This window comes from Prunus dulcis, chromosome 1 (assembly GCF_902201215.1).
Source record: "Prunus dulcis chromosome 1, ALMONDv2, whole genome shotgun sequence".
NCBI lineage: Eukaryota > Viridiplantae > Streptophyta > Magnoliopsida > Rosales > Rosaceae > Prunus > Prunus dulcis.
Window position 1 is genome coordinate 40,860,605 of NC_047650.1, and position 20,672 is coordinate 40,881,276.

Consider the following 20,672-nt stretch of genomic DNA (forward strand, 5'->3'; position numbering starts at 1 on the left):
GATTCCTTAACTACAAACACTCTCAACAACTCTTCTTAATGCTATAACACATCGGTATGTTTCGATGTTGAATGAAAACTTGGATTTTTTCTTAAGTGGATAACACTATGACTATTAAAAGCACAAACTCATTATGAAAGTACAGACTTAGATATCTAAGAATCTACTTCACATCCTTACAATGTTTGCATGAATTACCAACCCAACAAATAAAAATAATAAATAATAATAATAATAAAAGTGTCACACCCCAGAATCGCCTCCGTCGTCGCATGATATTGTCCGCTTTGGGCCCCCCTCTCTGCCCGCACGGTTTTGTTTCTGGGAGCTCACGAGCAACTTCCCAGTGGGTCACCCATCCTGGGATTGCTCTGGCCCCCAACTCGCTTAACTTCGGAGTTCCTACGACTCCGAAACCAGTGAGCTCCCAAAAGGCCCCGTGCTAGATGGATGCGGGTGTGCACATATAAGGCACATCACTCCCTCTCCGTTGGTTGATGTGGGATCTTACAATCCACCCCCCTTAAGGGCCTGACTGAAGTCCTCGTCGGCACACTCGCACCATACGGCAGAGTGACTTTGATACCAAATTGTCACACCCTGGGATCGACTCCGCCGTAGTACGATATTGTCCGCCTTGGGCCCCCCTCTCTGCCCGCACGGTTTTGTTTCTGGGAGCTCACGAGCAACTTCCCAGTGGGTCACCCATCCTGGGATTGCTCTAGCCCCCAACTCGCTTAACTTCGGAGTTCCTACGACTCCGAAGCCAGTGAGCTCCCAAAAGGCCTCGTGCTAGATGGATGCGGGTGTGCACATATAAGGCACATAACCCCCTTTCCGATGATTGATGTGGGATCTTACAATCCAACCCCCTTAAGGGCCCGATGTCCACGTCGGCACACTCGCACCACACGGCAGAGTGGCTCTGATACCAAATTGTCACATCCCGGGATCAACTCCGCCGTAGCACAATATTGTCCGCTTTGGGCCCCCCTCTCTGCCCGCACGGTTTTGTTTCAAGGAGCTCACTAGCAACTTCCCAAGGGTCACCCATCCTGAGATTGCTCTGGCCCCCAACTCGCTTAACTTCGGAGTTCCTACGACTCCGAAGCCAGTGAGCTCCCAAAAGGCTTAATACTAGATGGATGCGGGTGTGCACATATCAGGCACATAACCCTTTCTCCGTTGATTGATGTGGGATCTTACAAAAAGAAAACGCCATTTACTTATGTTATGTACTATGATCTTGAGCCATACCATATTATACATAGACTACCTATATGGGTGAGGGCTATAGCATCATAGTAATTTTTTTCCCCCTTTTCTCTAATTTATTTATTTTTTTTGGAATCACTGTAGGACTTTGATTTCAACAAAACAAGAACCGACTAGTAAATGAGGTACCGAATGGTTTTGTTCCATGTTGAACCGCTTTAGTATCTTCTCGATATACCTTTTTTTTGTGATAACCACAACTTCCTATGCTTAATCATGGGAAATATGAGAATCTATTTTGGAGTCCCAATTCATTTCATAGCAAATGACTTGTTCATCTCTTTATTAAGCTTGCTCCTCTTGTTATTATTTTGACATACAATCAGCACTTCATCAACATAAAGAAGAAGTATCATGAACTTGCCATCATAAAATATTTTCACAAATAAACAATTATATGAAGGTGTTGTCATATCCATGCTCAACCAAGAACTCAAACTTCTTGTGCCATTGTATAATATTTTCTTTAATTCATATAAACTCTTTTATAGTACTAAATGTATTTTTCCTTTGACTTTAAATCATTTTGGTTCCTTCATGTAAATTTCTTATTCGAAATCATTGTGAAAAAAATTTGTAAATATTTATATATGATATTTTGGTCCTCTTGGTTACTTTGTCACATATTGTGAGTTCAAACTTTTATATATATTTTGTGCCTCTTGGTTACTTTGTCATATAAAATTCTGGCTTCGTCATTGTTAACTAAGTTGGCTAGAGCGGATGTGCTCCCCACTCTACACTCGACGAATCCCCCTCCCCATAATTTAGATTAATTTAAAGCAAAATATTATTATTTGTATATAAAAAAATGCTAGTGTCAAATGGATGGACATGTGTCAAGATATTAGATAGAAGACATAGAATTTGATAGCAAAAAAATAAAAATAGAAGAAGAAGAGATCTGTACCCGAAATAAAAACATAATGAATTAGTGAAAGTATTTATAGCATGCTTTCAATTTTTTCTAAATACAAGGGTCAACGGGTTTTCACACACACTATCAGAGACGGAGTCGCAGTAGGGTCATTGGGGTCAAGCGACTCTATGGAAGCCATGGAAATAAGCTTGGAGGTATACTTGAAGTGGTGGTGGGACCCTATGGAATGCCTTCCAACAACTCGATGTTTTGCCTGAGGAAGAAGAAGGAGATGCGCTTGAGGAAGAAGAAGCGTACTGCGCTTCTTCTTCTTTTTTTTTTTTTAAAAAAAGCTCCCTGAGCAAAACAATGTCGTTTTGGCTAAGTCAAATTTTTTTAAAAAAATGACTTAACCAAAACGACGTCGTTTTGAGCCAAGTCATTTCAAAAAAAGAAGAAAGTTTTCCTTCACCTTTCCCCCACCCCTCAAAGCCCATCTGATAATCACCCCCAAAAAACCCCCAATTTCTATTATTCTCTCTTTAAACCCTAACCCTAACCTCCCTAATCCCCACTTGCTACAGTGCCATTGCCGTCGGAGTTATGCCGCTGTCCACCACCTATTATTGCACCATTATTATTGTTTTTCGGTTAATTGGCATAGGTTTGCTTTGAAATTTTACGAATTAAAATCACTAAAAAACATAATCGAAAAAATGACAGATTGAAATCATTCAAGTATATTTGTTCAAGAAAGGAATAACATTTGGAAGATAAAAAATAGATAATAAAAAAAATCCTCTCTTAAATTTTCTTTGGAATATTTACACCATGAACACATGAGGTTCGGATCTTGGATCCATCACTGCACACTATATCAGTACACTTTCGAACCTGAGACCAATGATATTTAAATCAAAACCCTTTTCCACAAAGCCAGACCCCATAGACTATAACATGCCCTTAATAGGTTCAAACAAAACTAGGGATAAAATGAAAATAAACAAATAAAAACTTATTTGGAGTAATGACGTGGTCCATCCATATCAATAACGCCAACCAAATTTTTTTCCATTGGCCTCCATGCATTTGGTAAAAACAGATTACAAAATTCTAGTGTAATAAGTTTTTTTATTTTATATTTTATAGCAGGTGCAGTATTCGAGTACTGACTAAATAAGACCCTCTATTCCAGTCCAGTCCAAGGTACTACCAAACATGGGCCTAATCTTTGACCCAAAGGAAACGTGGGCCTAATAATTCTTAATAAGATATTAGCACAACATTTGTGTAGCTGCGGTCATCAGCGAAGTACCAGCCATGCTGCTGACGATAAACTCTTCAGTCTCCTCCTCCCTCCTCATCAAATCTCCTTCCATTCCAATCACCTCTTCCAGCTTCCCCAATTCCAACCCAGCAACTGCCGTCAGAACCCCAAGATGGAACCCGCAGGCTCTTCAATTTCGGGTCTCGTCGTCCGCCAATCAGACAGTCGAGGTTGCATCACCGCCGGAAAATGTCGGTGGAGCTGATTGCGCGACGGAATCTGGAGCGGACATCGTGAGGAAATTCTATGGAGGAATCAACGTCCAGGATTTGTCTTCTGTGGAGGAGCTCATCGCAGAGAAATGTGTGTACGAGGACCTGGTTTTTCCTCGTCCTTTCGTTGGCCGCAAGGTACTCTTCTGTATCTGTCATCTGCTTCTCTCTTTTGGTATGCGCTTGCTTTCATGGTTTATATTAGATTTTAGTTTAAATTTGAAAATAAAAAAAATAAAATGTTGTAAATTGGCAAAATTCTAGCACTGAGTTGGAAGCTGCTTGTATGTATCCATGTATCACATGCCGGCTTGTGGATTATTATAACAACAACTCTATTTGTACTATTTTATTAGATTTTAATTTTAATTTTTTATTTAAAATATTTTTATGTGTAGATTGGGTATGAAATTATGCTCTAATATTTGTAGTAAATGGATACTCTGTAAGGATATTATTAACAGTTTTATCTACTGCTAATTGAATCTGAAGGGTTGTGCTTGCAAAACTTAAATTGATATTTGCAATTTTAAACATTATTGGTAATAATAATTCAATCAATGTGCAGGATATACTTCAGTTCTTTAAAAAGTTTAACGATTCTGTTGGCAAAGACCTTCAATTTGTTATTGATGATATATCCACGGAGGATTCCGCAGCAGTTGGGGTGACATGGCATTTAGGTATGTTGATGAAAATTACAGTATGTTTTTCATCTCTGCCATAGGATTTTTTTTTTTTGGTCGAAACTCTGCAATACGATTATCCGTACTGAGAATAGGACATATTTTCAGAATGGAATGGGAAGCCTTTTCCCTTTAGCAAAGGATGTAGCTTTTATCGGTTGGAAGTCGTCAATGGCAAGAGACAAATAATGTAAGGATACCTGATTATATTATTGCATGAACATTCATTTTCGTTCCTGAAGATGAGAAAAGATCTTGTCCATTATGCTTCTGATAGTGTGTGTTTTTGAAATTTTAGGTTATATCAATATTTTGGGTTGAAAACCAAAATATTTTGATTGTGAGAGTCCAATATTTCAGAATTTTTTCCTGTTACTTCGGTATTTGTTGTTCAGAAATTGGTTGTTATTGCTCTGTTCTTGTACTTTGAGATGATATTCCTAGTCTAACTTTTGAGGTTGCATTTAATAAAAGTTTCATTCTTCTCAAATTTTTAAGCAGTTTCTTTCCATGAAGAAAAGAATCCGTAAATATCAAATTCATGCAGTTATGATTAGGAGTTTCAGCATGTTAACTATCTCCTCAGTATAGGAAAGAAGATGTATCTCATCTAAAAGGGATTAAATAGAAATGTACACATTTTTCTCTGAATATACTTAAGTTTCTTCCTTTGATATATGCCCCCTTAAACAATCCTGTGAAACATGAAGCGCAAACAATTTTAGATTGCACGGAGTATCTGATACGGATATGACCCCAATATGCCTCAACATGTATCTTTGCATACTTTCTAAATACGTATCCAATTGACTTTTTGAAAACTCTGGCTTTTGGATATGGAGTGGTGGTTTTTAGTTTCCTTTGAAAGGAGTTTAGAGGGTAAATTAAAAGGTTTATATCAGTATGTGCACCACACATTCAAGGTCCATAGAATTTTACACCAGCCCTACAACTATTTTTTCTGTTATCTTCTTGGTTCGTGTGAACTATGCTCAACATATTCAATTGGGTTTATCATAAGTATTTCATTTATTAATATAGTCTTTATGAATTTCAGCAATTTAGATATATATAAAAACTTACATACTATTTGAGTATAATTTCCACTAAATTTGGTTCTTTCTATTTCTAATTCCAATACATCCATGTAAGCAATTTAAATCAATAATCACAAACACATGAACACCAATATTTTACATGGTTTGTCTACCTGTATACATGCATTCAATCCTGCATTCCTTGGTTGAACCTAAACACTTCATTATATGTAAATATTACAGGTTAACCCCAAAAATTTACAATCCTAAATGTGAAAATCAATTTTGTTCACATTTGGTCTGAAACCTTCGCTCAATCCTCCTCATAAAACTGAAATCTCAGAAGATGTATAGGTTCTCTAGACTACACTCCTCTAGACTCTAGAGTTATATAGGAGAAGCCTCTGTGCATGTCCAAGTGTGTTTAACTACATATGTGATGGCCAATTGAAAAACGACAATAGAATCATGCCAAAGAGGAGAGAAGATCACCCCCTTTTCTGCTAAAGCCTTTGTGCCCCCCAAAAACAAAGGCTCTGAGACTTACTCTCACAGGAACTCTCTCTAAAAGCTACAGGGGTTTCTATAAGCATGAGAATTACTATCAACTCAGAAAATGTGTTGAACATTTGATTTCCTACCGTCTCGGTTGATTGGGGTAAGTTCTAAATCGACGCCAAGGGTGTAGTTCCTGCAAAACCCGTAATGGGTAGAATAAGATATTTTGGGGTTTTGGGAGGTTTCAGTCTACTGGCAGGAATTCTCAATCTACTCTGTCATCTTGATATGCTAGGCTAGTCTCACCCAATTGGGTCTTCATATCATGTTTAGCAAGTCTATTGAACTCGAGCCAAGCTTGTATCTACTAAGTTTTCCTGTTTTGACTCTACTCTTCTTTATTCATAAAAGTTCTAGGTATGATATAACATTTCAAATTATGTTTGGACTATTGTAGACCTAGGCAAGCTTATACCTACCTCAATCTTAGCAGTACTTCACTAGTAGCAAGCTCATTTACTTTATCAATATTATTTCTTAATTTTGTTAGAACATGCCTGCACAATGTTCCATTTTTAAATAGGTTGAGTGCAAGAATTTTGTTGGTAGACTAACTTTTCCCTTGTAAAACAGCTATGGGCGAGATAGTGTCGAGCCTGCTATCAAGCCTGGGGATACTGTGTTGGTAAGTATATCACAAATGCTTTAGATGCTAGGTGCTACCATTTATTGGTTCAGGTGACTCAAATGAAAAAAGGATAAAAATAAAAATAAAACAGGAAGGATGAACATAATTCTCTCTCTCTCTCTCTCTCTCTCTCTCTCGCAATATTTAATTGATAGATTTGTTTTTACTAAACAGTCAAATACTAGACGAGGTGTTATTATTTGCTTTTAATTGAATGGATATGATGATATCTCTTCCCTGTTCACGTAAACATTTAAATATATCTCCAGTGTGGTTGTCCAATTTCTAAATTCCCTTTTTAACCTAATGGACACAAAAATTAAACATTTGCTGAAATTGTAAAATTAGAATTGGTTCAATTACTGGTTTAATTTTCTCTTAAATTCGTATTTGATTTACAGGTTGCGATCAGAGGTGTGGCTTGGCTTCTTCGACAGTTCCCTCAGCTGGCTGACCGGTTTTAAAGTAGTTTTTTCCACTCACTTTTTCTTATCTTACAGAGATATATACATAATCTACAGTGGTCTTGTATGAGCAAGCAAAAATGTATATAAACAGATGCACATATATATTGTATCCACATGTAAGTATGTTCACTTACTTTGTTGCCGATCCCATTTACATAACAATGGTCCAATTAAAGAAGGCATAATTATTTGAGGAAAAAGAAATTAAAAAATCCTCATCTTGGGAAATTTTTTGTTTCTTTCTCCATCTATTTCTTCTTATTCGGTGCTGCTTCTTTTTTTGGTCGTTTCCTTCCTACTTATTTTCAATTCTATACTTGTGTGCATTCTTGGTCAGATACTCTGTTTACATACAGGAGAGTCGCACCAAAGATCAAATTTTGCATTTTCTGTTTATCCCTGGAAATCTTGGTTGGTGTTGAATGTTCAAAGTGTATTTTGGTTAATTGTGATAAAATATGCTAACCAAAAAGAAAAAATTTGTGTGCACTTTTCGTATCATAAACTGTTGGCTGTTGTCTCTCCCACAAGAAACCGATTACAATTATGACATGTTTACAAACAAGATAAACAAAGAATGTGAATAAGATCAATTATTCATTCCTAGTTAATCTATTTCTTGGTTTTTGGGTATTTGACTAAGAATTTTAAGGTGGGACTTATGAATTAAATTATTCTTGATGTGTAAGTAAATGCATTCTAAATTAGGAATGGACATTAATTCGTCTCTTCTTATTAAGTAAACGTGGACCAAAGTTAATCAGGAAAGGAAATTAATTCATCTCTTCTTATTTCCATTACTTGCGTAAACGTGGACCAAAGTTAATATTGGCCAATGGCTGAAGTTGAGAGTGAGAGAGGTGATATCCGTTTGGATAACCGAAAAAAAAAAACGTGAAATGTGATGTTTTGGAATTTGGATTAATTACAACGTACTTGAGTTTCAAGGTCTCTTAATTCAAATTCAATTTATTGAATTATGTAGTCCTCAGACCTTCTTCACTATTGTCTTAGCCATTAAATTCTGTCAACTAGTTCAGCGAGGATGGTGCTTGCGGGGCTTCATACTAGTTCAGCAAAGAAGGTGCCGAACGACATGCTCGAAGATGCTGATCAAAAGGGTGTCGAATGGCACTAAGGATATGCTGATTGACATAAGGAAATGGAGAACAACAAAAGCCTCTTTGTGCCGATTCATATAACGGCGCCAAACCCGAAATTGGACTAATATGTGAGATGTGTGTGTCATGGGCAGGCAAGTGCCCTCAACATGTTTGTATGTGCTTTTGGCAGGCAAGTGCATTCGGCAGATTAGTGTCTTCGGGCCGGTGAATATGGATGACAGAAAGATAAATGAACAACCATGATGTACATTGTTCATCCGAATAATTATGATTACATAGTACAAGTGGTACTCATACAAGAATAAAGAATAAGAGAGTTGTCTCTTTTTTTATGCGAGAGAGAATACTCACTTCTTGTAATATGATTGATGTGAGACTTCTTCACTTTGCCTATAGTTTCTTAGGCAATCACGTTACCAACACAAACGATTTTAAAAGATGAAAATTCGAATGCATAAGTAACTGCTCTTCACCAATAACTATCCACCCCTTACTTCGTCAATAAGCATCATCCCCTTACTTCACGATTGCACAACATTTAGTTTAAGGACCACTTATTGATTACCTTTCACTAGAGAGAGAAATTGACAATATCATATCCAATCACGAGATATGTGGGGTCTACTTCAATAATTCGCCAACAGACACATCCCCTTAACTAGGGTCCCACAAGGCCCCACCCACAGGACTGAAGAATTTCTCCAAGTCGACACACGTTTTCACCGACCACAGATTTCTTTCATTATTTTGGCCTGCACTTGACTTTTTCTTAGACAATGACTTCGGTTGATGCAAGGACCGGTTTTCTGTATAGTTCAGTCAAAAAACTCAAAAGCACCAGTTTCCAATCCAAACCACTTCCTTTGAACCCATGACATTTTCTCTGACTTCCATTTATCTTGTGTTTCAAAGTAATTCCGTTGACACACATGAGGATTATTTGCTCCCGCAGATAGTGCTTCGATTATCTGCGGCACTGCTATCGAACGTACTTTTGGGTTCTGGACTTGGCAGATTCTCCAAGGCCCTCGAGCTTGTAGCATCTAACTTGGCTTCAAGTTTTTAGAGGTAAAAATACTTTGGAGAACTGGTATATATCATGCATGATATGGTTTTTATATTTATATTAATAATGCAACAATTAAAGTAGCGTTATTTGTGGACACAAAATTAAGAGTAATTTGTTCAGCAAAATCACACAGCTTGTTGAGCCATACATTTACATTCATATATTCTATACACGTTTCTTGGTTCACAAAGCTTTCTGGAGCTGAAAATTCTTCCTTGCAAAACTGTAAAACAAATGAAAATAGAAAGGGCTTCATGAAATTTAGGGGTCACTGTATAGTGTCATCTATTTAAGAATCTTTCGACCGTACGAAAGTTTAGCCAGATTTAGAGATCCTGCTTTGGGATACGGTCTTGCAATTTGTTTAATTATGTCAATAAGTTGATGATTGCCTGAAGTGATGAAGCAGATGAATTTTCTTCTCCTGTCAACACAAGGTAGGTATTATTAAGTTTTCTCGATCCTATTCTGTGAGCAGTTGCTGGTTTGTTCTTCTCCTTCCGAGTTCTATTATATACTGTCCTTTTTTCAACTCTGATAATTAATGATTATGCCATTTTACTTGTTATGTATAGTTCCCTTTTTTCCATATTTAGGTTCTACATTTTTTGCTGCGAGCCTGTGACCAATAAGGAGGATGATGACAGAAGTGGAATCTGCACATGAAACACATGGGTCATTTGTGAGCAAGCCTACAGGTCATCCATTGCCACCACCAGACCACGGGACACCAGTTATAGCACTCTTCAATAGTTTTCGTCAACCTCAAAATTTACAACCCATACCGGCAATACCACCCAAACTTGGTAAATGGGATCAAAGTGCTCCAGCTCAAGTACATACAAATGTATTCACTGAAGTATTAAGAAAAGATCAACAGGATGCTACAAAGATACTAGGTAAGTGTGAGCCTAATAAAACCTCAATGTTTTGAGTCCATTTCAAGTACGTTAACGTTCTTGTAGTTTTTTGTTTTTTTTGTTTTGGATGTACGAATCTTATCAGTGGCTGTTTTTGCTTTGCGCTGCGAAATTGTCCTACAGAAACACCAAGCAAGGATGTAGCCAATAACGTTCCTAATTCAGGTGATCCTCATTCAAACTTCATTTCATGCACATTAATTAATCTTTTAACTTTTATAAGTGTCAAATGATTCTTATCAGGATTCTTATGTTGATCGATATTTATTGTCTGCGTTTGATTATATTGGCAAGGTATATATAGAATCTTCATTCTAAAATATATAGTTGGGCTAGTTAAATTGCTAATAATATGTAGTTCTTTTGGGTGAATATTCACTTGGCATGTTTAAAGCTTGTGTGTCCTGATTGTTTGGGTCTTGGCAGCGTTGACAAACACCAACCTAGTTCCCTATGTCATCCTACATCTTGCTGCTCTCAGTGGTGACTGGGATATTGCTAGAAACTTCTTGCAATCAAAGCCACAAGCTGTAAGGGCTAAGATCACAAAGGGTTCAGAAACTGCTCTTCATATTGCAGCTGGGGCCAAACGTACAACATTTGTTGAAGAGCTAGTTAAATGGATGACATCAAATGACCTCGAATTGAAGAATGATGTGGGAAACACCGCTCTTCATTTTGCTGCTGTATCCGGTATCAAAAGAATCGCTGAGGTAATGGTGGACAAGAATCCAACACTACCTCAGATCCGAGGTATCAAAGAATTAACACCTCTCCATATGGCCACCTTGCTTGGGCACAGGGAGATTGTTTGGTATCTATACGATAAGACAATTTTGATGGACCGTGACCATATGGGGCTTCTTGTTTCTGCCATAACAGCAGATCTTTATGGCAAGTGTAGTATATATATATATATATACCTTTATCTTGGTTCCGATAATCTATTTCCTATGCATACTGTTTTCTGTTGAAATGAATAGAAAAGGACTTTGTATTAGGGTGACCACAATTGTCATCTAGGATTTTACTTTGCGTTCGTGACAATTCTTTCATGGTAACAGATGTAGCACTGGATATAATTCAAAAGAACCCTCAGATTGCTTTTGCTCGAGAAGAAAATGGAGAGACTCCACTTCATGTAATGGCTCGAAAGCCTTTAGCGTGTTATAGTGGAAGTCAGCTGGGATTCTGGCAACGATGCAAAGGTTCATGTGAGTAAATGACATTTTTCTCTTGACATGCTATCCTGCTCTTTTACCATCTAAAATTTGTTGGATGTTTCTTAAAGTAGATCATATGTTTCTTACTGAGATATCAATAATTTATCGACTCATTATTGACATGTTATCAGTACATTATTCTTATGTCCGTCATGCACAGAATCTCAACATATATATGTAATCTGAAAATCTCCGCATCACATAATTGTCCTTTGCTGATAAAAACATGGTTTGCTGTTTTACGCAGTACTCCCCCATACAAAGGCTCCTTACGGAAAAAAGTTAATGTATATGCAAGCCACTCAACTTGTGAAGCAGCTCTGGGAGAAAATTCTGACCTTAAACAGCGACTCTGCGATAAGTGATTTAATTAGAACGCCTTCCAGCTTATTGTTTACTGCTGCAGAGTTGGGCAATATTGACTTTCTGATCATACTTCTGAGATCATACCCTGGTCTTATTTGGCACGTTGATGAACAAAATCGAAGCATATTCCACACTGCTGTGATTCACCGACAGGAGAAAGTTTTCAATCTTATATATGAATTAGGTGGTCTAAAAGAATTAATAGTTTCTTATAAAGATAACGACAATAATAACATGCTTCATTTGGCTGCAAAACTTGCACCTGTGATTCGACTAAATGATGATACCGGGGCGGCTTTGAAATTGAGAAGAGAGTTGCTTTGGTTTAAGGTGATATTTTCCCCCTCACTGATTGCTTTTAGTTAATTTTTCGTAATCTGTCATCTGTGTTATTGGAATTTAGTTTGCTCATGCCATGCAGTTATCTAACTCTAAACTTTTTATTAGGGGAGTGATGGGCTGGTACTAGATACCAATGAACAATGCCTGGTACACTAAAGTTATTGATCATAAACCCACATAACATAAAATCAATCTTAAAGATCATCAAGTACCAAGTACTGTGTATTGGTAACTAGTTCCAAACAATCTTTATCTTCAAATTTTAAGTAAAAGATCGACTTTAATTTTTTAATTAACGGGAAGAGAGGATTGAACTTGGGACCTCTTTTAATATTGGGAAGAGAAGTAACACTAGACTAGCCAATAGCTAGTGGATAAGATGAACTTTATGAAAGAGCATTGCTCGAATCGTAAATTGATTAGTTGTTGTGATGTGAAACAGAGTCCTTGGATTATACATCCATTGATCAATGCCATTAGTCCAATACTAGCATTGGCACAGAATGATTTCTTATTCTTTAAAAAATTAAGATTCAAATTCAAATTTACCTGATAGCTTTTACTGAGTTAAGTTCGTATTATTATGTTGGATACAAAATCCAATTTTGGTATTTGTCATACTGATACTTCTCACACAAATTTAGGAAGTGGAGAAAATCGTCCAGCCATTGTATAAAGAAATGAGGAACTCCGTTGGGAAAACACCTCAAATTCTATTCACTGAGGAGCACAAGGAATTATTACGAGAAGGAGAAGTGTGGATGAAGGGCACTGCATCATCATGCATGGTTGTTCAACGCTCATTGCGACTGTAATGTTTGCTGCTTTCTCCACTGTCCCTGGTGGCAACAACAATGACACTGGTATTCCCATATTCCTTCAATCAAGGGCCTTCATCGTTTTTGCCATATCCGATGCTGTTTCGCTCATCTCCTCCGCAGCTTCCATCTTGAGCTTTCTGTCCGTTCTCACGTCGCGCTATGCCGAAGGAGATTTCCTCCATTCGTTACCCAACAGATTGATCGTAGGGCTTGCAACTCTATTCATCTCCATAACTGCCATGATGATCACATTCGTTGCCACAGTATTTATTGTTCTTGGCTCCGAATTTCATGGCATAAAAGTCCCAATTGCTTTGGTTGCTGGCGTCCCAGTTGGTTTCTATGCCTTGCTACAATTTCCCCTTCTTGCAGATATGATCAATCATGCTTACATTTCAAGAGTATCTTTTCGTCCTTGCAACCACCTTTTGCACTAGTTTTCGTGTTTAAATTAGTGAGCAGCACTAATTATTCATTGCGTTTGTCTTAATTTGTATATTTGTTTTTACAACTATGAACCGAAATTCATGTTTTGCGTTGTACAAGGACTATCGATGAAAAGTAAATCGACTCTAAATCGATATATATATGAGAAGAAATATCTCTATACTTTTTTTCAAGCTTATTTTGAATCATTTTCAACGAGCTCATAATCATTTAAAATGATTTTAAGTGATTTTATGAGATTTCTTCCCTTAACTAATTTGGGCATTCCCTGCTCTGAATTACTATCACTTTTTTTGTTTAGAAGTTTGAGAATTGATATGAAATTGCATTCCTACTCACACATAAGCAAACCACCAACCATACACCGGTCGAGAGTGGACCCAGCATCAGAGGCCCATCCACGTGGCACGATTACAACTCTCGGTGGGAAGATCACAGCTCAGCAGAGCCAAATAGGCAGTTTGGTCATTTCTGGAGCACTTCGCAAAAAATGCAAAAACCAAACTTTTGACCCAAAAAATAAAAATAAAAAAAACCAAAAACTTGTTCGCGGGACGCCGACTTGCTTCCTTCGGTGTCTCCGCCACCAGTTCCCTCTCCTTCTCTTCTTTGGTCCCTTTCTCTCCGCCCAAATTCCTAACATCTCCCAGCGCAAAACGCCGTCGTTTCTACAATGGCGGCGATTTCGAATCTTGCCGGTTGTAGTCACGGCGGCAGCTCAGTCAATTTTGGAGAGAGGAGGTTAATGTTTCGACCAACTCCCGCATTGAAGACTCGGATTTCTTGGCCCTCCAAGGTACTTTCCACATTCATATGACTTGAGTTTCAGCACATTTATATGTATATATATTATGATTGTATATTTCATCTCAATTATGTAAATATATGTACAGAAGTATTGTTAGACTGCCCACTTGAACAATGCTACTTTGCCAGACTGAATTTGAACAATTGATTGAGCGAATGGTTGTTTCCCAAGTTTTAATTGTTGCAATTATTTTATTTAAAATTTTTGTGTTTTTCAAGCAGAAAAATTGGATCACAGACTTTCTAGTTATCTTAAGACTTGTCTATGTAGAAGACCGAAATCTGGTTTAATGGTCGCTTTTTTTTTTTTTTTGAAAAAAAACAAAAACAAAAAAACTCCTTTACCTTCTTCTTGTTGTAGAATCCGTTAGATGTTGGTCACTTGGGAAAGGGACATAAGAATTCTGGTGTTCGTATGGCATTAGTTGATGAGAAGCTGGCTAGAAGCGGAGATTTGCCCAAGCCTTCTGACATCCTGGTATCTAGAACTGCTTGTTTCACACAATGAATTCAAATAAGTTGTAAATATTGGTCCTTTTTCGAATGTAGGTTATGTTAGTCTGAACTTTCAGATTACTTCAGAGAACTTTTACCTAATTAACAGTATTTTTTTTTTTTTTTTTTTTGAGCAGGCATTTGATCTTGTTCAAGGAGCACTTGTAAGTCTTTGTATTCTGTAATCTCCTCATAATATGATATGTAGTGAGTTTATGATTGAGAACTTGATGCCACTGTTGTTTGAGATTATAAAAATTGGAGTTCGACATTTTGAGGAATAGTTATCAGTGAAGAATTGCATTTTCAGAAAAGATTGGATGCTAATAAAAAAGGGAAGTTTTTTAAAATAAAAAATAAAAAATTCAAACATGAGCCATGAAAGATTGGCTAGTAAGCACAGGAGTAATTGCTGGGGTCTGAACCCCAGCTCCTTTGGAAAGTTTCTTATCCGATTAAATTTATCTTTCTGTTTCACAGCAATGGGCAATCTAGTTTACAGAGGAAATGACATCCCCTCATTCTTCTTGGCTATTCAAAATTTAAAATTACACATCACAGTAATCTATTCTATCATGCTGCACCCTTAAGTTTTCAAATTGATTTAAAATTACATAGTAACCAATAAGGTCTACCTATTTCAATTTTAAAAAACAACTAAAAGTTAAGGAGCAATCTCATATGCACTAGGGCTTGTCAGGGAATTTAAGAAGTCATGAGGAGGACATGGGAAATAGCTTATTTTTCTCAGTATTACTTCATTGGGCAATGGGCATAATCACATATCTGAATAGTTCCAGTGTGCAGGTAAAATGGAGTTCGGTTACGGACAGGTCATTACCTGAGCCTCCAACAGCTGTTTTTCTGCATGGTATTCTAGGGTGTAGGAAGAACTGGGGTACGAAGGTTCTTTTCACTTGCTAATATGTCATTTTACCTCCACACTTCTTCAAAATTAGAAGCGAATGATGGGAGGAACATTTTTGGATTCACCTTGGTTACTGGTCAATGCCTTGAAATTGTGAATCTAGTGCATTTTTCTACTCCTTGAAATTTTGTGTCTTGGATTCATTTTGGATTCATCTTTGCTTTCTTCTATTGTTCTCCAGTTAAAGCTCCCCTTTTTGTACTCTTCCATAGCCTGTTGGCGTTTTCTCGTATGTTTCTTTTCCATGCCAGATCTCTGTGTTATTAGCAACAAGGGGGTGATAGTGGGATTTTCTATTTGTTTCCTGCACATAAATAGTTTGGGATTCATTACGTAATTTCTGATATTGCAGGAACCTTTACGAGGAGATTGGCACAAGAATTTCCGACATGGCAGGTATCATCCTTTTGCGTTTGTACTTTCACTTAGATTAAATGGAACGTGTTTTATTTGATAAAGGTCATATAATTTAATTTTCTTACAAAAGTTCCATTCACAACACTCTGGGATGTTTCCTGTGCAGTATTTTGACCAATTGATTAACCTAAGTGATGTTAATGATTAAACCATTATGCATTTAATTTTACGGGTATTATTAGTGGCCCCCTAAATCCATTGCGATTCTCTAACGACCCAAAAAAAACAAAAAAAACAAAAAAAAAAAAAGCACCTGGCTTATTTTTCAAATATTCCAACCCTTAGTTTTTATTTAAATTGTTTTCTGGTCCCGGTGATTGTCACAGTCCACCTAAAATCCGAGAGCCAAACCCTTAATCAGAAGCTGTAAAATGGCAATTCTACAGCTCAAAGTATACAATCCTAATGCTAAGCCCTAAACCATTCTAAACCCTACACTATCAAATTCCCATAACTCCTAATAATCTTTTTAAAAAAAATTATTTAAAAACAATATTGTAATTTTCTCTTTTGTTAAAAAAAACAAAACGAAAATCCTACAACTTTTACCAGTGATTCTTTAAGCGTATTTGCTGTTTCATCTTTTGTCATGTTCATTTTTTCTGCTTGTAAAGCATGTTTTTAGCTATATTGCACATGACATTTTGGTATTTGGACATGGTGAGAATCTTACTTGTTCCTCTTTTGTTTGTTGGCAAAGTTTCTGTTAGTGGACCTGCGGTGTCATGGTGATTCAGCATCAATTAAGAAAAGGGGACCCCATACTGTTTCTTCCACTGCTCTTGATGTCTTAAAACTAGTACGTGTTTCCTGAGTACCTACATTATTTTTGAAGAACAAGTTTGTTCCAGTGGTCAACATTGAATATATTTTTCTATTTTGAAGTTTCATTTATAGTTGTGAATTAACATACTTGCCTGTATTTCTGTATCATACATACTTGCACACAACTTTATAATTTTAACATGGCTTGCACGAATAGTGTTGTATACACAGCATTTGAACACCTCCAATGTATGTTCGTATATTCCTGTCTGGTACCTTCCCATGCTTGAGACACTATTTATGTCTTCCGTAATTTTGTTTCTTCTTCCTTTCTAGGTTCGACAGCTTAGATTAACACCTCGGGTTCTAGTTGGCCACAGTTTTGGAGGGAAAGGTAACTTTGGTTAATTTGGCACGTTGCATACCTTTGCTGAGAGTGCTAGTACAACAGTAAATCTACACCTGCTTAAAATGGATCTGATTCGTAATATGCTTTCTAATTGTCATGCAGTTGCCTTGAGCATGGCAGAGCAAGCTGCAAAGCCTCTTGCGCGACCAGTCAGGGTAAGTAATGGCAATATTGAATATATCGCGGAATGTGTGTGTGTGTCTGTGTCTGTGGACATTATCCTTCTCTTCCTCTTACCAGTTGATTGTTTTAGGTTTGGGTTCTAGATGCTACACCTGGAAAAGTTCGTCCTGGTGGGGATGGGGAAGACCATCCAGAAGAATTGATTTCTGTCCTAAGCACATTGCCACAAGAGGTGAATCCATAATCAAACGTTGTTTCCTTCTTTCTTAATTATTTTGGTGCCTGTTAGAGTCAGTCCTTTTATTTTGTTTATTTTTGAGAGGATTCTTTTATGATTTATGATCTTTTGTATGCTTTCTCAGCCTTTTTTTCTATTCTTTCCTCTCTCTCCATTTAGAACTCTAACTCTAATTTATATAAGTCAACTTGTTATCAGATCATTGTAAATCGATCTGTTGCTCTTTCTTTGGGTCCTATTGAACAAAAGCTACATATTTTGTTAACATTTTATTGTAGAAAGAGAGGGGAAGGGAAAGGTGGTGTGCACCTCCCCTAGTTTTCCAAAACCCAAATAGGGTTTCAATCTCACTGTATGTTGCAGAGACAATTGTTAATGTGTATCATGCCAAACCTCATTTGTTGAAAAAATGCTTCTATCCTCATTTCTTTCTTTCTGTGTATGATTTTAATTCTACTAATTTTTCTTCAAAGCAGATTTCCTCAAAGCGGGATGTTGTGGATGTTCTAGTCCGAAAAGGGTTCTCCAAAGATGTGGCACAGGTATGTTGAAACTGTGAGACATGCTTTAATGTACTAATTTGAAGTTTATGCTCTGAAACTTGTATGTATTGATCATTTTGTTTTTTCACCCACAGAGAATTATCGTAATTTGTTGGCTGTTTTGTCATTGCCTCATGTTTCTTTATTCATAGTGCCAATCTAATTTTCATGCTTAGTAGTTGTGTGTTTTTTAGTGTTCCGCTGTCTTTAGCTCATTATTTTTGCTGACTTTGGGGAAAAAGATGTTGCTGATTCCATCTAATTCCACTATTCTCTGTCTCTGCTTCCCAGTGTTTTAGCTCTATCATTTTTCATGTTTAATACAGGATTGTTCACTTGTGCCTTGCGGTACACTTGATTTACTTATTTTCTTTGTTTTTTCTTTCTTCTTTCATGCTTTTGCTGCCTTGAGGATTTTATACTATGTTATATGTTGTTTCATGTGCAGTGGGTGGTTACTAATCTTCGACCAACTGGTCCTCTTGGTTCATCACAATCAACCTTCTCATGGGTGTTTGATCTCAAGGGAATTTCTGAAATGTATAGATCTTATGAAGAGACAAATTTATGGTAATCAGTCCATTTCCTTATTTTCGTGGATTCTTGTCATATGTCACGTAGTAGGCAATACCTAGCTGCTAAATATCTGTTTAATCGTCATAAATACCACCTGCTTGTGCAGCAGAGTCTGCACTGGTGATATTCTGCCATGAGTGTTAAACTCGGGTTTTGGTTGAAAAATAAATTATAGATGTACACCAAACTGCATACTTTTCAATCAATATTCAAATATTGAAAAAAAATAAAGGAAATTCTCATTCTGAAATTGAATGTGCTTCATCTTTTTCCCAATATTTTGAATGTCAAGTTTGCAACTGGCCCTTATTTGATTTGGATCATTGTAGGAAAATTGTTGAAGATGTGCCTCGAGGTGTCCATGTGAACTTTTTGAAAGCAGAAAGGAGCTTGCACAGATGGGCTCTAGAAGATCTCCAGAGGATTCATGCTGCTGAGGAGCTTGCTGCTGAAGAGGCAGCTGGAGTTGAAATGCATGTCCTTGAGGATGCAGGCCACTGGGTATGTTGGTTTTACTGTTTGAAGTTAATCTACTAGGGAACGAAATTTGTAACACGTGTCTCTGTATGCTGTGCATGCATATATGAGATATTGATCACAAGTTAGATTAGAATCTTTAGGGGTCCCAAAGAGTCAGTATTGGATGCCAATCCATTTTTGGGATTTCTTATGGGATATTTGGGTTTATTAGGCTGGTGTTTGTACTAGTATGGGGTTTAGGATTTTAGAATTTAGGGTTTGTACAGGGCTACATTGGTGTTACTGTCATCCAGGAGTAACGACAGTGACAATTAGATTGGCACAATGCCACTGAGCTACATAGGGACAGCTAAGTTGGTCAAACGGGCACTAAGTTTCAATTAGCAGAATTGGCAGGGAGCTTTTATTACAAAAAGTATAGCTGAATGCTTATGGAAATAAAAATATGCATGAGGGAGCCATAAATTAAATGCCTCGAACAAAAAAGATATAATTTCTATTCAAAACTTAAACAAAATTAGTCACTCCCTTAATCAATTGAAATGTCAAATTGTTCCAGTTCATTAAAGAACTGAGAGACTCTGCTTGAGGGATAATATTAATTACACATTATTTGTAGCACATTCGCACAGCTGCTCATGTTCATTCTTCCATTTTCAGGTCCATGCAGATAATCCAGATGGGCTCTTTAAGATTCTTTCCTCTTCTTTCCAGTGAGTCAAAACTTGAGGCAGCTTTAGCATGGTCTTACTTGATCAGCTCAGACATAGCAGCATTCTACTGACGGATCACTACACATCGTTTCCATATTTAGTCGTTCAAAGAAAACTGTGTCTCCATTAAATGATTGTATACATCTGTTTGTTTCACATTGATTCTTGTATGTCATCGCTCCGCTTTTCTTTTTCTTCCTACCTGGTCCTCCGTCCCCTGTTGTCGCCGTTCACAATCAGTAGTGGGAGGAGGGTTTATGTAATTTCAAGTTCTTTGGATTGGCTAAATGTAAGTATGTATCTAAAACCGGTAACTCTTGACTTGAGTATAAATCATTACAGAAGACTAGTATTTTTTATCTTACAAACTTCTGTTTCTATACCAAAACAAGTTTTGCACATTCTGGAATTATTGTCAAGACTTCAAATGACCGTGTGCCGTACCATATTTCTAAGGCCAAATTACATTTTTGGTCTGTCATTCCGGTTACGGTCATTTTAATTTTGGTAATTCAAGTAATGTAGTTTTGTTTAGGGAACAAGTCAGGTATACATGGCACACCTAGCTTATATATTTTATTCCTTTCAATTTGGTTCAAATTTTCAATATAAGCTGGCACTCTATATCTGTTTAAGCTTTTAACTAGAAAGACTATACAATAAGAACTGATACTTAATGATGGAAAGCATGTGTTCTGTGTTTAATAGGTCATTCAAAATACTAATCGACAAAAAGCATAGTTGAATCAATAGTAAATACCACTTTGGTTGGCCAATTGGTTGACCTGAACTTAGCATATGCAGCATTTAGTCATTGA

At 37.0% G+C, this 20,672-nt stretch overlaps 4 protein-coding genes across 7 annotated transcripts; all 4 read left to right on the forward strand.

Moving 5' to 3' along the window:
* The first annotated feature begins 3,443 nt into the window (after positions 1 to 3,443).
* On the forward strand, positions 3,444 to 7,288 carry LOC117636106. 2 transcript variants are annotated; one of them, XM_034370578.1, is made up of 5 exons: positions 3,444 to 3,811; positions 4,242 to 4,356; positions 4,468 to 4,549; positions 6,528 to 6,579; positions 6,984 to 7,288. In XM_034370578.1, exons 1-5 carry the CDS (start codon positions 3,455 to 3,457, stop codon positions 7,044 to 7,046), a joined length of 669 nt encoding a protein of 222 aa, XP_034226469.1. In that variant the 5' UTR covers positions 3,444 to 3,454; the 3' UTR covers positions 7,047 to 7,288. The 2 variants fall into 2 exon arrangements, with proteins under 2 accessions (XP_034226469.1, XP_034226460.1); XM_034370569.1 differs by lacking the exon at positions 6,528 to 6,579.
* Positions 7,289 to 8,953: 1,665 nt separating this feature from the next.
* Positions 8,954 to 13,456, forward strand: LOC117636080 (ankyrin-3-like). Of its 2 annotated transcripts, none has more exons than XM_034370538.1 (7): positions 8,954 to 9,241; positions 9,818 to 10,141; positions 10,286 to 10,327; positions 10,589 to 11,056; positions 11,227 to 11,376; positions 11,633 to 12,081; positions 12,738 to 13,456. In XM_034370538.1, the coding sequence occupies exons 2-7, from the start codon at positions 9,880 to 9,882 to the stop codon at positions 12,906 to 12,908; spliced, it is 1,542 nt and encodes a 513-aa protein (XP_034226429.1). In that variant the 5' UTR covers positions 8,954 to 9,241; positions 9,818 to 9,879; the 3' UTR covers positions 12,909 to 13,456. The 2 variants fall into 2 exon arrangements, with proteins under 2 accessions (XP_034226429.1, XP_034226421.1); XM_034370530.1 differs by having other exon boundaries at positions 9,839 to 10,141.
* LOC117620055 lies at positions 12,908 to 13,351 on the forward strand. Its single transcript, XM_034350150.1, has one exon. It carries the CDS (start codon positions 12,908 to 12,910, stop codon positions 13,349 to 13,351), a length of 444 nt encoding a protein of 147 aa, XP_034206041.1.
* A 384-nt stretch (positions 13,457 to 13,840) lies between the features above and the next one.
* LOC117636094 (protein ABHD11) lies at positions 13,841 to 20,213 on the forward strand. 2 transcript variants are annotated; one of them, XM_034370550.1, is made up of 13 exons: positions 13,841 to 14,157; positions 14,530 to 14,646; positions 14,801 to 14,827; positions 15,471 to 15,561; positions 15,944 to 15,987; positions 16,709 to 16,807; positions 17,110 to 17,167; positions 17,285 to 17,337; positions 17,436 to 17,537; positions 18,020 to 18,085; positions 18,534 to 18,655; positions 18,991 to 19,162; positions 19,802 to 20,213. In XM_034370550.1, the coding sequence occupies exons 1-13, from the start codon at positions 14,035 to 14,037 to the stop codon at positions 19,856 to 19,858; spliced, it is 1,131 nt and encodes a 376-aa protein (XP_034226441.1). In that variant the 5' UTR covers positions 13,841 to 14,034; the 3' UTR covers positions 19,859 to 20,213. The 2 variants fall into 2 exon arrangements, with proteins under 2 accessions (XP_034226441.1, XP_034226450.1); XM_034370559.1 differs by lacking the exon at positions 14,530 to 14,646 and having other exon boundaries at positions 13,872 to 14,157.
* The last annotated feature ends 459 nt before the right edge of the window (positions 20,214 to 20,672 follow it).